The 15,532-nt window shown below is 40.3% G+C and overlaps 1 protein-coding gene across 1 annotated transcript in view; it reads right to left on the bottom strand.

Annotated features, from left to right (window-relative positions):
* Positions 1–15,318, bottom strand: part of tsc22d1 (TSC22 domain family, member 1) — a 54,806-nt gene extending 39,488 nt beyond the window's left edge. Inside the window, exon 1 of the mRNA XM_065293009.2 lies at positions 12,154–15,318. Within this exon, the coding sequence (XP_065149081.1) occupies positions 12,154–14,759 (2,606 nt within the window). The 5' untranslated portion in view covers positions 14,760–15,318. The remainder of the gene's footprint in view (positions 1–12,153) is intronic.
* Between the last annotated feature and the right edge of the window lie 214 nt (positions 15,319–15,532).

The raw sequence follows: 15,532 nt of genomic DNA, 5'->3' as shown, positions 1-15,532 counted from the left end.
CAGTCTAGTCTAAAAATGGCATAGCATTTTTTTTGTGTTTTCAAAAAACAAAAACAAAAATCGAGAATTGAAACGTGACCTTAGAATCGAAAATGTAATCGAATTGAGGATTTGGAGAATCGTGACACCCCTAAACTATATTGATATCTACAATCCATAAGAAAAGCAATGCAGGAGGCTCAAGATTGCTCTACCGATGCAAAAAAGATTCTGATCATTCCTTTAAGTTTGTCCATGTATCACATAGCAGACAACTGGTACAAATTTCTTCCAAACAAATGGCAATGTTACTTATATGGCACCTAACCTAGATTTAGAAAAGAGGCCAACATAACCCAGGCTTCCCATTAACTAGAAAACAAGGGCAGTGCCTGATTTGTTTAGGGGGTCGTTTCTGGAAAGTCCCTGACTGAGACTAATCCACCAAATACAGATGGCAAGAAGACCCATGGGACAGTGCAGTAGGAAAAGAAATCACCAGCTTTTTGATACAGTTTGAAACACTAGCACTGCCCACCTAAGTACCAAGCATAGTACTGCTGCCCAAGACAAATACTAAAAATACAAGGTCCGGTCTACGGGGCTAAGGGGGCATTGCCCCCCCCCCAGATTTAGTCTCTGCCCAAAATTCCTAACTGCCCCCTCAGTCCAGCAAGCGTAGTATGAGGCCTGTGAAAATATAAAAATGAGTAAATATCAACATTCTGTATTCGCTAAAAAATTTCCACAATGTCTTAGATAACGAAATAAGCACCAAATAAGCAAGAAACCCCAGTTCCCTCCATAGGGATCCGTTCTTTATTCATGCAACCATGGCAGAGAACAGCAACTGTCATTCTGCCAGAGACTAAACTGAAGAAGGGGATAAATTTGCATCTATTCTGTTTCTACACATCCACAAACAACTAAGCAAATGAATTTGATTCAAATTTCCAGCAAAAAGGAGAATGGCACAGTTTTAAAACAGTTTCCAAGAAATTCATAGCCCCTGTTGAATGACAGATGCGTATTTGCGGTATTGTGAGAATTATGAAGAATGGTTCTGGATAGGCTATGCCAGAGGGTTTAGGACTGCCGGTTACTATGGCAGCTCGGTGGCAGCTCAGACAAGCGGGCAGTTGGGTATAAAGGACAGGGTTAGGCAAGCATGTGGGGGTCCACACAGAAAGCTCGAGATGGCTGGCGGCCAGGCGACACTGGCAATGTGGTTGAAACAATGACTCAGTGCTAATGGTACACAGCGGCACAGTGTATGAACAGTGTATGCCAAACACAGAGCCCAGCAATCAGTCAGCCTCCTCACATAAGAGACATGGATTACCCTGGACAGAGGGGTAGAAGTGGCAGGAGCAACCATTAACCCCACCATGACCAGAGCATATCTTACAGTCAAATGAAATTACATCAAATAAAAGGCAATTTAACATAAATTATGTTCATGTTAAAAGCAAGGCGTGACACCCGTAATAAGAAATTATTTGGGTTATTTTGATTTTTACTTTATAGTGTTTCCCCACACACATTCCCACTCACACAGTTTATTTGTGGCAGGACATCCAATGGGTGGATATGTGAGTAATTGGTAACTAATAGCGGTCAGGTCGCTTATTTTCAGATGCGAGCCATGCACAAAGTTAAAAAAATGGGGTCTTGCGCACTTTTTTTCCGAAAAGCTCACCAGGCCAGATGCATCAAGTATATGCGGACACATCGTGGTGTGTACACAACCGTCATGTGACAGAGAGAGGAAGTAAAAACCGAGCGGTGCAAAACTCTTTTGAGATGGTTTTGATTTTGTGGTGTTATACCGCCCAATTCACCTTTACCAGTGACCCGGGTGGTGTGAACGCAAAGAAAACTGTGTTCTTGGTATTCAAGTCCCTGCACATTTGATTAGAAAACATTTGGTTAAAAAAAAATGGCTGATAAAATTGTCCGTTCACTAGCATCTGACCGAGAGACACAGGTGGTTTTAGATGATTAATTAGTTGACAAGCCCACGCTGTTTGCTTGTTAGCTGGTATTAGGAGTTCAAAATTGTGCAGAGGTGAGAACTTGACTGACAGATAATCTGCCGTGCACATGGTGTTTGTGGCACGGATGGGAGGTGGTGGAGAAAAAAATATTCCACACAGATGGAGCTATCCCTATGGAATTACACCTGATAGGGTTATTAATAAAGTCAAGGACTATAAAGCAATCATATAAATGTGAACCAAAGAAAAAAAGCATTAAAGATATACAGTTAAAGGGATACTCCAGCCAAATATCATAATTACCCAATGATTTTTTCACCCTCGAGCAATCAGAGATACATCATTTTTTTAGACAAACACATTTGGAGTATTTTAGTAAACGTCCTTGTTCTTCCAAGCTTTAAAACAATATAACAGGGATAAGGAAACAACTTCTGACTTTAACCCCCAAAAAGTAAATCTATCCTTCACAGAAGTAATCCACATGGCTCCAAGATGTTATTAAAAGGCCTTCTGCAGGTAATCGATGCAATTTAGTCAGAAAAAGTATCCACATTTCAAACTTTATAATTCCGAGCTTTCTATAAATATGCCTTCTTGGGCTCACGCAATTCACTGCGCAAAGTACCTATGGCAACCAACGTTCACTACGCACTTTCTCCTGAACCAGCTTTGTGATACACGGAGGAAATCTACAAGTTTAACAGAGCAAGAATTTGACATGGGCACATGCTCAAGGTTGCACACGAGATTTCCTGCCCACTCTAAAAATCACAGAAAGAGGCAGCTTTCCAGCTCTGCTGACTCACGTCACATGCAGACGCTTAGAAGTCAAAACAAGAAAGAATAAAACTTTTACAGGCTTGTGCACCAACATGAATAACACCGGTTATTTCAGAGCAGCAAGCTGAATTTCTCAGTAGGCAAGCAACAGAAGCGACCTTTAAATCAAAAATGTATACCTCAAAAATATATTTCACCCCAAGTCTTCCATCTATGTTATAAAAATGTATTTTCCTAAGACAAACTAACTAATTCTGATATTAAAAATGAACAACAGTGGTCATAATGAATTACAACACAGATGCTGAGGCTAGGGCTGTGCAATTAATCTTTTTTTATTTTCAATTAAAATTTTTGACTCAATCACAAAAACAAGATAATGGATGTAAAACAATTATTGTGCAATTAAAATATGAACTGCATGCCACTAGACTGATGTGTTTGTAAGGCAGTTCTGAAGGTAGGCATACCACTGCTTTGACACGTGTAGCCTAAAGCTGGGCGTACACGGTGCGAATTCTGACGGTCGGAACGTCGTGAGCTCTCGCACACGACACGAGTGAGTTTATACGAAAAGAATTCGGACGCAGTCACACACGACAAGATTTTACTGTACGACTTGACGAATTCTGACGTAAGCATTTTCACACCTGTGAGGATGAAGTAGGCTACATTTCGTTGTGGCAGAATGTACAAAAAATAAAACAAAAAGAATAGGGTAAAGATATTGGCTTAGTATATAAAACAGCCTGGAATTTCTGTTCTTTTGTATTTCTATTTATGCATTCCGAAATTGCAATATAGGTCTAGTGCTGTGGCGGTGAAGGAATTTCTCTGGCAGTGATTGTTCGTGCTAGCGCATATGCGGTTTTACCGTCTTAATATATCATGTTTGTAGTGCCAAGTAAATATCTATATATTGCTATTATTAATGTTACATATATTGTTGCTTTTTTATAAATATGACCGTTCAAAAAACACATTCAGTGGGCCTATTTATTTATTTGTAAATGCAGAATGAGGAGCAATGAGGTAAAACGCAAGCTAACGTTACACGCCTTTCCCTTTATAATTAAATTATTAAGACAACACATCTATAGCCAAATATTAATTTGTAAAACGAAAATAATTTAATTTAATATAAAGCACATTGTCTAGGCTTGTTATGTGCAAATGTTTGGTCAATGCGGTGTCTTGACGTAAAAGTGAGACCGCAGCATTTATGCTCCTGTAACTGCACAAAATAAATGCCATACAGAAGGCATTGCATATTAATATAGTGCATTTTCACAGTAGGCCTATATGTAAATTAATACATAGCAATACAAATATAGTATGAAAACAAAGTAATCATTATTTAAATAAAGTTTCAGAGATAGCCTACATTTTTAGTCATTTAAATGTTCTCATCATTTCAAAACAAGCTAAGGCTACCATATAACTTACACTGGGCTATATCATTTGTTCCTTTGGTCGAAAATATGTAAAAGAATATATATGTGGGTAAAAATACCGAACAAGCTCAGTTGTTAAAGCAGAAGCTCCATAATAAGATGGGAAACATCGTCTCCGCATATGATCATCATGTTTATGTACTCTCTCTCAATAAATGCATATCTTAGCCTATTAAACATGGACATTCTGTTGCTTTTTTCTGTCGCGACAGCCCTTTTAATATCCAATCATTTATAAAACTACAGCAACTTTGGCACAGCTTGGATTACACAAAAATTGCGACATTCTTTGTACATCCTGTACTATTTAAACCAGTGGTCTCTGCACGGAGTCTAATAATTTTTAAATGTATTTATTACATAATTTAGTTGGCTTATTGTATGTTTACATTGTAAATAATGATAAAACATATTAACAAGTAAAGAAAAATCAACAAGTAAAACAAAAAAGTTTTAATATCAGCCTCGTTTAATGCATTGTGGTAGCACTTATCAGAACAGCGGTATAGCCTAAAACAACTACACTCTCTCCTGTTTCCACACACATCCAAAGCTGTGACCCGACATCACAAAAACACGTATGACAGGTTTTTTTCAGGCAAATAAGCTGATCAAGAGGTCGTCACTGAAAGGACCTGTACATATTTGTCATGATGTCCGGTAACCGGAGTGTGTATGTGCGCGAAACATAGCCAGCTATAGAGTAGTCATCAATATTTGAGGTAGCAGTGCTACATTTGTCTTTCTTCTTCTGCGTATTGTACATTCTGATTGGTCAACTTCAAGTGCTTTGGCAGATCGTCTCGTACACCCGCACCAACACTACGAATTTATACCGACAGCTCCCGAACTTTTTTGACATGTTTAAAAATTATCGGGAGGTCGTAAGGTGCTCGTAACCTGCTCGGCTCGGCTCGTAATTCCTCTCACACGGTGCGAGCCGCGACCATACGAGCATGATAGATTTGCTCCCTAGGAAAAAAATCGCATGCGAACCCCTACGACAGCAAAAATCGCACCGTGTACACCCGCCTTAACACAAGTTAAAAAGGTTAATTATAAAATGGTTAGTTCCAATCCTTGATTCTGATTGGTCAATAGGTGTGCTTTATTCACAATAAACCACTGCTATGACCGCTTCACCCAACGGTTCTATTTAATATCACTGCGCCCTTAGCAACACCCTTAGCAACACATAAACATATAATGAGACAAAGTCTGAGAGCAGTTTGTTGTTTTTATTTGAGCTTTGGGACTATTTTTTCTAGCGGAAGGAATGCTTTTATTGATTTAACTTCATGAAAGTTGCACTAATATTTTTTTTACTTTAATATTGTGTGGTAACCGTTTTATAAAAGCAATAAGGTACGAGAGGCTGTGCTGTATCGTGAATAAGTACCGGCTGAAGGGCGTTGTTAGGCACGACGCGAAGCGGAGTGCCTGCAACCCCTTTAGCCGTTACTTATTCACGATACAGCACTTGCCTCGAGTAACATTACACACTAACTAAAGCTTGGCTGGACAACAGCAGTGTTTTAAATAACTGCATGTTTTCAAAGTCACTTTTGAGAGTTGACTTGATTTTACACATAATTGAGCAGCCCTGGCTGAGGCTTGGTTATGCAAATATAGTATCATACATTAAAAAAATACTAATTTCCATCAATCTCTGAATGCAGACTGCTATTTCCGCTCACTGCTAAACAAACACTATAAAAGCAATGAAAACAACACTAAACAGGCCATGATTGCATCAAACGGATCAAAGCAGGAGGTTAATTGTGTGCTAAAACATGACAATGCCACAGTCTCAGAGGAACAAACGTGCTATGCAGTGGTTGTTTTGCTCGGTCTCTGTTTAGCTGTACAAAGAGCACTTAAATGGGGCTGGCTAAATGGGCCAGATGAAAATATCCACTAGGCAAATATGCCTCATAGGTAATAAAAAAATGTGTTGCCGTGCACTAACACTTCCCTTTATGCTTTGTGTAGAGGCACAATGCGTCATAATAATTTTATTTTTACATGTGAATGTGTTGGGCAAAAGACGTATTTTGGCATAAACAAATAGGGCTGCACAATAAATCGCATGCAATAGTCATGCGCATCTCGTCAGTAAATCCGGTTTCTTAAAGGTCATGTTCTTTCTGATCCCATTTTTCAAGCTTTAGTTAGTGTGTAATGTTGCTGTTAGAGCATAAATAATACCTGTAAAATGCTATAGGTCAAAGTTCACTGCCAGGCGATATATTTTCTTTAAACAGAATTCGCCTTTTAAAGCCTACAGCGAACGGCCGGTTTGGACTACAGCCCTTTATTTCCTGCTTTAATGACGTCAGTAGAATTTTTTTTTGACTAAACTCCGCCCACAGGAATACATCAGTCGCCAGCTAAGTTAACGGCAAGCAAAGTTGCACACTAAACAAACTACACAATCAGAACTCGATACGTATTTCTGTAGGAGGGACTAAATAGAACAAGACAGATATCAGCCCGTTTTAGGACAGTGAAAACAGCGCTATACAGATAAGAAAATGGTGTGAAAAATACCACGTTTTTTACATGTGAAAAATGAACACGTTATATTGCGGACTATAAACACAATCAAAGTTTCAAAAACACAGAAAGAATGGAACCTTTAATTAGTAGTACATCGACATCACCTGCTTTCAGATGCAGCAGCATTTACTACACAAGCTCGGCAATATCACATACATATCACAGATGACACTTTTGTGATAATTAATGCGTAGTAAATGCTGCTCCATCTGAAAGCAGGTCAGGGCTCTAGATTGCCACCAAATGGTGGCATTTTGCCACCAAAATTTGAGAGTGTGCCACTGAATTTTACATCCAGTCGCACATGTGCGACCAGTAAATTTGACCTTTTTTCTGATGTGACAGTGAATTTGAAACAGCACATTGTACTTTCTGCATCTATCATCAAAGTATTTATTAGTAATACAGTGGAAATTTGTAGAAATGTGAATATTTGGTTAGCATGTTGATTAACGGTGTGTGCCCCTAAATTTCTTGGTTGCGCCCCTAAAATTTTTAGTTGGGGGCCACTGTGCTCCTAGTAAAAAAAGTTAGTCTGGAGCCCAGGTGATGGCGATTTATTACTAATCAAGGAGCAGGCTTTACTGATGAGATGAACATGACAACCACATGCGCATTTAATAGGCTGAAGTAATCTACAGCACCTGCTACACAAGTGTATGTATATTATCGAGTTTCCAAAATGACCTTAAGGCTGACAAATATGTGTGTGATCGATGCCAAAGAGATAAAGCGGACTTTTTCATGTTTTGGGTTTGCCAAAAGCTAAGTGACTACTGGACATTGATATTTAAAACCTTAAATGAGGTCTTTAATCAAGATATAAAACCCATTGTTGAACTAATTTAATTATTAAGTTATTTTTGGAACAACAGAAAATGATTCTTCATTGTCAAACAAGGCAACAATAATACTATAAATGTACTTTAATAGTAAATCTGAGCATTATTTTAATGTTTATTTATTAATCTTTATTTTTGTTTACATTTTTTCTATTCACTCATTGTTAATAATATAATTATATTGTTGTGGTAATAGATGCGTTTCAATTATTAAGGGTTATTATGGAAAGTCGTATCCAATTGTATGAAGCTCTTTGTCAGTGCTCTGAAGAATTTATAAATATAGAATTATATTAAAAAAAAAACATTTGAGGATCGTATGCAACACCTCTGGGAAAGAACATAAAAGCCAGCACATTTTAAACCTGAAAAGAGTTGAGACAAGCGCAAACGTCTGTTGTGAATGTGTCTGAGAAACCAGTTCAGCTGACCTCATGCAGTCTCTGCCCATATTACCTTTCAGTCTCTACTGTACTTTGTGCTCTATGCTCTCAAGTTTGGAAAGACAGGTTCCAATCCAAATGACATCATCCAAAAAAAGACATGCATACAAAGAGACTCCTATGGGCTAAAAAAAATACAACTTTATCTTGGAACTGCAGAGTAACTCATCTGATGTCTAATAAATGTCTAAAACACACATTAGTTTACCCAAAAAATGTATGTTTATACTACCCGCACATCCTCACATTGTTCTAGCTCTACAAAATGTTCTGTCTTTCAAGCCACTATGCAGCCAAATGTGCATGTTATTAACTTGCAAAGCTCTTCTAAAGCCATGCATTTAATTGCTCTCAAATCTTGTGGTTATTCAACTAAGAAATTGTGCATTAAGATGCATCACACCATGTTTGACGTCATTGACACCAAATGGTACTTGCTTTTTGATGTTATCTGACCGATCACAGAAGGGCTTGACCTGAACAAAAATGAGATCTGAGCACAGGGAAATGTTATCAGGTGAACAGGAGCTTTAACTGTCATTAATTACTTGCCCAAACCTCATGTGTTCAAAAGACTACTTCAGAATATCATTGGAAAGGTACTTTTTTGATGCTTTTGTTTTTTGGGATACACTGCCTGTGTGCATATCTGGCAAAATATAAATCACTATTCACTTAGACTGGATGGCAAAGATCAGCCCAAATATTTGGATATTACAGAAGTGAAAAAACATTTGGGTTTTAACTACATGGGTGTGAGTAAACCGCTTTAAGTCTGCCACGCTATCTGGTCTGACAGAGTAAAAGCTTTTCCTCTCCATTCCCATTCTGCTCTTATTAATTGGAGAGATAATCTACTTGATCACTCACACAATGAGTAATTCACCAGGACTCTTGCCTGTGGCTTTTATCGCTGCTAACAGCAGATTACATCGGGGAAAAGCAAATGTGAGATATTAATCCTTTTATATAAAGGTTGCCAATCAAGACTGTGAGCTAAGCACTAAAAACAAAAACAAATCTCTATTACACTTCTGAGCATAAAAAAGAGAAAATGATTTCATCCAACATAAGTGACCTTAAGGCTTAAACAAAACTGACTGAAAGTCATTCAAAAGACTGAAAAAGGATAAAACTTGGTCATCTCTTTAAAGGGATAGTTCGCCCCCAAAATTTTAATTTTGTCATCATATACTCACCCTCAAGTCCAAACTTGTATACATTTGTTTGTTCTGCTGAACACAAATAAAGATATTTAAAAAAAAATTTACAACCAAACAAATCTGGGGCATCATTCACTTCCATAGTATTATTTTTCCTACTATAGAAGTCAATGGTGCACCAGATCCACTTGATTACAAATATTCTTTAAAATATCCTCAAAGACATTTGCACAGGTATAGAAGAACTTGAGGGTGAGTAAATTAGGGATGGGATGATAAATTGTGGGATTCTGCTTGCTATGCTTCTCAATGAATTACGATGACTGTCATCATGCAAAAGCCTCAATATGCATATTTATATCGCTGTTCATCAAATCTGTTCAGGTATTTTCATGATATTAAAGAATATTTATGATGATTTGTTTGGCAAGTGTTGCTTTTTCAAATGCATGATATAAACGACTCAATCACAGTGATTTTTGATTGATAAGGACTTCCTACTGATACAAGAGCCATAATACATGAAAGAGCGGTGTATAATATCACCTTCGTGATTCAGAATCGTATCAGACAGGCATTATTAGTATGAATCTCGATTAATCATCCCAGCCCTAGAGTAAATGATGACAGAATTTTAATTTTTGGGTGAAATATATTTTTAATGCCAGCTCTCCATTCTACCGTCCCCTACCAAAGCACAAATCACACCAAAATCATTACACCTGTCAACATGAACAGATATGATACATACATAACCGTCCAAAACAAAGCCAGGAAAGGCTTAAGAGTCAAGATGTTCTTCACTGCCATATTGCATAGAAAAAATCTAGCACGGCAAGTCGAATTTAACAATTAACTTGTTCTTTTAAATCTGAAGAAATTAGGGCTGGACAACAAATTCACTGTTTAAATATTATTTTACAATGATTTTGCTGATGATAGCAGGGTTTCCCGCAGCACTTTTAAGTTCGGGCGGCCCACCTAAGCTGGGATACCCTACCACCTTAACAAGGTCGTCCAAAAAAAGATTCGCTGCACAAAAGGCCGTCAAGTGCATCTCGGAGAATAGCGTGGACGTGCTTTACACTGCGAGCGGGCACGCGCCACATGGCCGAAAAGAGAGAAAGACATGGCCCGTCAATGTCTGGAGGATAACTAGCCTGTTGATAAAACATTTAATTCATTAATAATCTAGTATGTGTTCATTTTATGTCATAGTCTCTACAAAAATAGAGTTTTATTTGAGTGTTTTAAATAAAAATATTTTCATCATGACGCGTACGCCCCGCCCCTTTGATTGCCACGCCCCGGCCTGCCCACTCGCACAACCCTACCACCTTAACTAACAAATTTCCTGCGGGAAACCCTGGATAGAATTAAAGGGACAGTTCACCCAAAAATTTAAATTCTGTCATCATCTCCTCCTCATGTTGTTCTAAACCTGTATGAATTTCTTTTTTTTGATGAACACAAAAGAAGATATTTTGAAAAATGATGGTAAACACATAGCAGACAGTGTCCACTGACTTCCATAGTAGGAATAAAAAATAAGATGGAATTTAATAGGTACCATCAACTGTGTGCTTTCCATCATTTATTAAAATATTTTCTTAATCATTTATCACAATACTTTCAAAATATTTTTTCCTACTGTGGAAGTCAATGGACACTATATGCTGTGTGTTTACCATCATTTCTAAAAATATCTTCTGTTGTGTTCATCAGAAAAAAGAAATTCGAACAGGTTTAGAATAATGACAGAATGAGTAAATGATGCAGAATTTTCATTTTTGGGTGAACTATCCCTTTAAGGAACGTTATAAATATGATAATTATAATGTGCTTATTTCGCCAAAATTTTTCTTAAACAATGTAATTTGATGACTTTTATAACTATGAGAACATTAAGGCATAGATTTTCAATATTGCTTCAATAACAATATAGCATCAGAGCTGAAAAATACATTAAACAGATTCAACAATTGTAACAAAAACAAAACACCAAAACGACTGAAAACCAGAGATCAACTATGTAATACAAGTGTGACCTTGTATTAGTGCCAAAGATGATTTGATGATTTGTCTGAAACCATACAGATAAAAAATTCTAAAACAAAGAAATTGCTTGTAATCCCACTTTATCAAATGTTTAAAACTGATTATGACCTGAAATAGTGTCACAAACAATGTGCTCCGAGACAAAACTGTGCATTTTATTAAGCAGTGTCATATTACTGACAACTCTGTCAGCCCAGAGATATTAGACAAGCTCGGTCGGGCACACCAACATCATTATAGAAAAGCTCATAAAATGTAGTACAGTATAAACATCTGTCTGTTTACTCTTAATGTCTTAAGACAAATCTTAACATTTGCAAACAAATTTCACACTGTCTTAACAGTATGTGCATGAATTGCAATCTGAAAATAAAGTAAAGCACTTAAATGCAGACTTTTCATATCCAAGTTACTTTTTGACCGTGCAGTAAAATGGCAAAAAGCAAGGATTTAACTATTTTCTAGATTTCAACAAGACGTATCTTCAAGACACAGCATTATTTTTTAAATTAAATGATCTATCACAAAACAAAAGTGACTATCATTTAGCAACCATTTACCACAAAGTTAAGACATGTTGAAGTAGGCCTTTACAACTCAGGATGCTTTTTGAAGCATCTTCCTTCTGTATGTTAAGACAGGAAAAGTCCAGTAGTTATTTTTTGTTTATGCTTATATAAAACTACCCTAATTGCTCTCGTGTATAAACCTAGAGCTGTGCTGTGACATTTAATGCATGCTACAATGCTTATATGACTACATTAAACCATGCCTCTTCAAACCTACAAACTTCAGCTGCTAATTTACTCAAGATGTAAATTTCAACACAAAGGAAACAGTAAAAGAGTATATAGAGTAAAAAAAAAACCACATACCCATCCTCCTCTCCATCTACAGGTAGGCTTTTCAGCAGGCTGGCTGATGCAGATAAGGCATCTGGACCACGGGAGCCGGCGGCCTGAGAGCCACCTTCACCACCGGCTGGCTTGGTTTGTGCGAGCAAGGCCTGGTGCTGTAACAGAAGGAGCTGAGCATCTTCGAGCGGCATCACAAAGGGCAAGGCGCTACCCGCAGGCTGCGTCCCTGCCTCCTTAGAGCTGTTCTGGACCACACTGGACTGCGGATCACTCTGAATGTTTGGAGGCACGTTTTGGGTGGGCAGGCCGGAGGTCACAGACGGGATAAACTGGGCTCCGCGGCCTTGACTGCTGAGCTGTAATTGTTGCTCCATAGAAGGTTGAGGGGTGAGTTGCTGCCCCTGGGTCTGTTGTATAAGACCGGTCCCAGTTTGCACAAGCTGAGGCATGACACCACCAGTGGGCACTTGGACCAACTGAGGGGTGGTTGTTTGTTGTGGCTGCAGAAGCCCTTGAGGAAGTGGTTGAGCAGCAGGGGTTTGCACAGGTTGCTGTGAAGTTATCAGCTGTCCGTTCCCAGACGCTGCTACAGTTGGGATGGATGCTGACAGCTGGGGCAATGCGTGTGATCCAGGTGCCACAGTGTTGATGATTTGCTTGGAATGAGGGAAGTCAGCTTGTACACTGCCTCCATGACCTAAGGGGTTTACATGGGCCGATGTTACCTGGGCTGGTGCCGCTGGCTGCTGTGCCGGTGGGTAACCCATCTGCTGCTGGGTAACCACTGGAAGAGTTTGAGCAGAAGAGGACTGCGCTGCCTGGGCGTATGTTAATTTAGGCATATGAAGGGGCACAGACGTAGATGAATGGCCTAAAGTGGTCTGCAACCCTCCTATAGTTGCTTGGCCCTGCTGCTGAATGCTCGCTGGCATTGGGGTAACTACATTAGTCTTAATATATCCATGCATCGTGTCCTGTGGTTGCATGTGCGACATGGGCACGTTAGAAGCAGAGTATTCATGCTTTTGAGCGGAAGGATGCTGGAAGGTCTGCTGCACAGCTGAGGGCCCGCCAGTCTCACCGCTGCTCTGGCTGGCAGAGCTGTTGACAGAAATCCCACTCTCCTGGCACACCACACTTTCAGGCACAAGCTGGCGGATGCTTTCCACTGTTCGGGTAATGGGGGCATGTTCAGAGGATGCTGCATTCGAACCCTCCTTGTCGTAATACTCGGTGCACATCCATCTACCCTTCTTGAAAGGCTCAGAGGTTGAATCCAACTTAACCACTCTGAAACGTGAGCTGGTGGAGGCAGGGGTAGGCACTTGGGCCTGAGGCGGGGCATTCAGCACAGGGACAGAGGGGACAGGCGCCGCATGCTGACCCATGACAGCTGGCCCCACCTGCCCACCGCCTGTTGCAGCAACACTAGAAACAGTGGTACCTGTGGTTGCCATGGTGATGCCCACACCAATAATTCCACTCTGAATCTGTGTCAAGTTCACATTTTGGTTACTAATACTATTTAATCCAGTGGCGTAATTTACACTGCTTCCAGTGGAACTTTTGCCACCCAAAGCAGGCACACCGGCAGAATTCAACATACAAACATTACTTGTTTGAGCATTACCAGTGCTAACAGTGGCACCTGAAGCCACAGAAATCACTCCAGATCCTGAGGCAACAGTAGCCAAAGGCTGACAGATGACACTGGTAGTGCCGACAGAGGCATTTTCCATAATTCCCACCACATTTGAAGGCATTTTCTGGCCCAAAGCTCCAGAACTTGAGGTCACAGCAGATGTCACTGGTATTGGTATTCCGACCTGTGGCCCACCAGCTCCCACGACAGTAGGATGGGCTTTTCCAGATGTAGCAGGATGTTGTGCGTGATTATGGTGATGTTGGTGAACGGTTCCGTTAACCATAACGCTATGTGGGTGTGCCTGGGTAAGGATAGGTGGTTGGTTGGGCGACACAACCCCTGGGGTCTCCGCCTCATGGAAGTTATTTAGTGTTTCCTCAGAGGAGCTCCTTGCCGGTCCCCCGGCATTGTTAGCTCGTGAAAGGGACACGTCCAAGATCTCAGAGGAGGATAGATCTTCCGTGTGGGATTCATCCAAGTCATCACAACTCTCTGTGTCTTCAGTAATGCTGTTGTTGGTGCTGACAGATGTCTGAGCCGGGGTAACGCTGGTGATTTGAAAGCCACTTTTCTTTTTCATCTGTGCCACAGCAGTTTGGGGTAACATGGTTGATTGCATGGGAATATTCAGGCTCTGCGGAGGGTTCTGAGGCCCATGTGAGGATGTGGCCGGTGGTTGAGACTGAACCATCACAGGTTGTGAATAATCGTCCCCCAGCATTATGTTGTTGCTGTTAAGGCTGATACTTCCAGAAGTTGTCAAAGAAGAGGAGCCACCCACCGTGCTGTTGCTCTCCCGTCTGGGTAAGTTCAACGGGTAAACCATTTTACGGGCGCTGGCGGAGTCACCGGACCGGTCGTGGTGATTCATTTTTACAGTATAGTCTCTGACAGAGTTATAAATACAGCCCAAGAGAACAGCCGTGTTGACAAGCTCTTTATCAGAAGAAACTTGAAACTGTTCAAGTAATTTCCTCATAAAACCCAACACTTTACTATAACGGCGACGATAAATTCACTTGAGGTGTATTTAAATGTCCACCATGAGGAGTAGGCTAACAGCAATGCTAGTTAACAGTCGCTAGCAAACTAGCCGACACCGATGCGCTTCGGCTTTTGTTTTTAAACGTATTTCCTCACAAAACAATTCGACACACTAGATCCATCAAGTTGAAATGTGTAGAAATCGACGCAAGATAAACAAGCTGATCGATATCCAACGTTACAACGACACAGTGTCTCCCCATCACAGTTCAAACTGCCAGCCCAGGCGCATTTTGAATTGTTGTATCACGGTGGTCGAAGCGCGAAATCACACGAAACGAAGTCCGTCAGTCGGTGACAGATGGCAGAGAGAAACCGAGCGACTCAGCGCCGTCCTGCTTTAGTCCATTCCGTGCTTTCTTTTGTTTTAGTCCAGCGTTAGCGGTACGAATCTCTCTCAGTCTGATCCTATTCACCAGCTGCCTCCTTGTAATGTAGCCTGTGCTAGTGCTATCTGCCTGTGACGAGTCCCCCGAAAGGGGGAGGAGAGCGCGATAACATGGCGACCGCGCATGGCAGTTCACGTCCACAGCGACCAGACATAAAGCCCGGAGTGTCTAGATGGGTTCTGGCTAGAGGGGATGCAGCTACGTACAAATCTCGCGAGATGTTGGGTTTAGGGTTAAATTTGGGGGTAGGATTAGGATGAAAAACAGCAGTTCTGGGTAGATAGGATACAGATACGGCCTAAATCCCGTGAAATTTGGG

Source organism: Paramisgurnus dabryanus, chromosome 15 (genome assembly GCF_030506205.2).
Source record: "Paramisgurnus dabryanus chromosome 15, PD_genome_1.1, whole genome shotgun sequence".
Taxonomy (NCBI): Eukaryota; Metazoa; Chordata; class Actinopteri; order Cypriniformes; family Cobitidae; genus Paramisgurnus; species Paramisgurnus dabryanus.
Note: the sequence above shows the minus strand (reverse complement) of the source record. Positions and strands in the feature narration are given on the sequence as shown.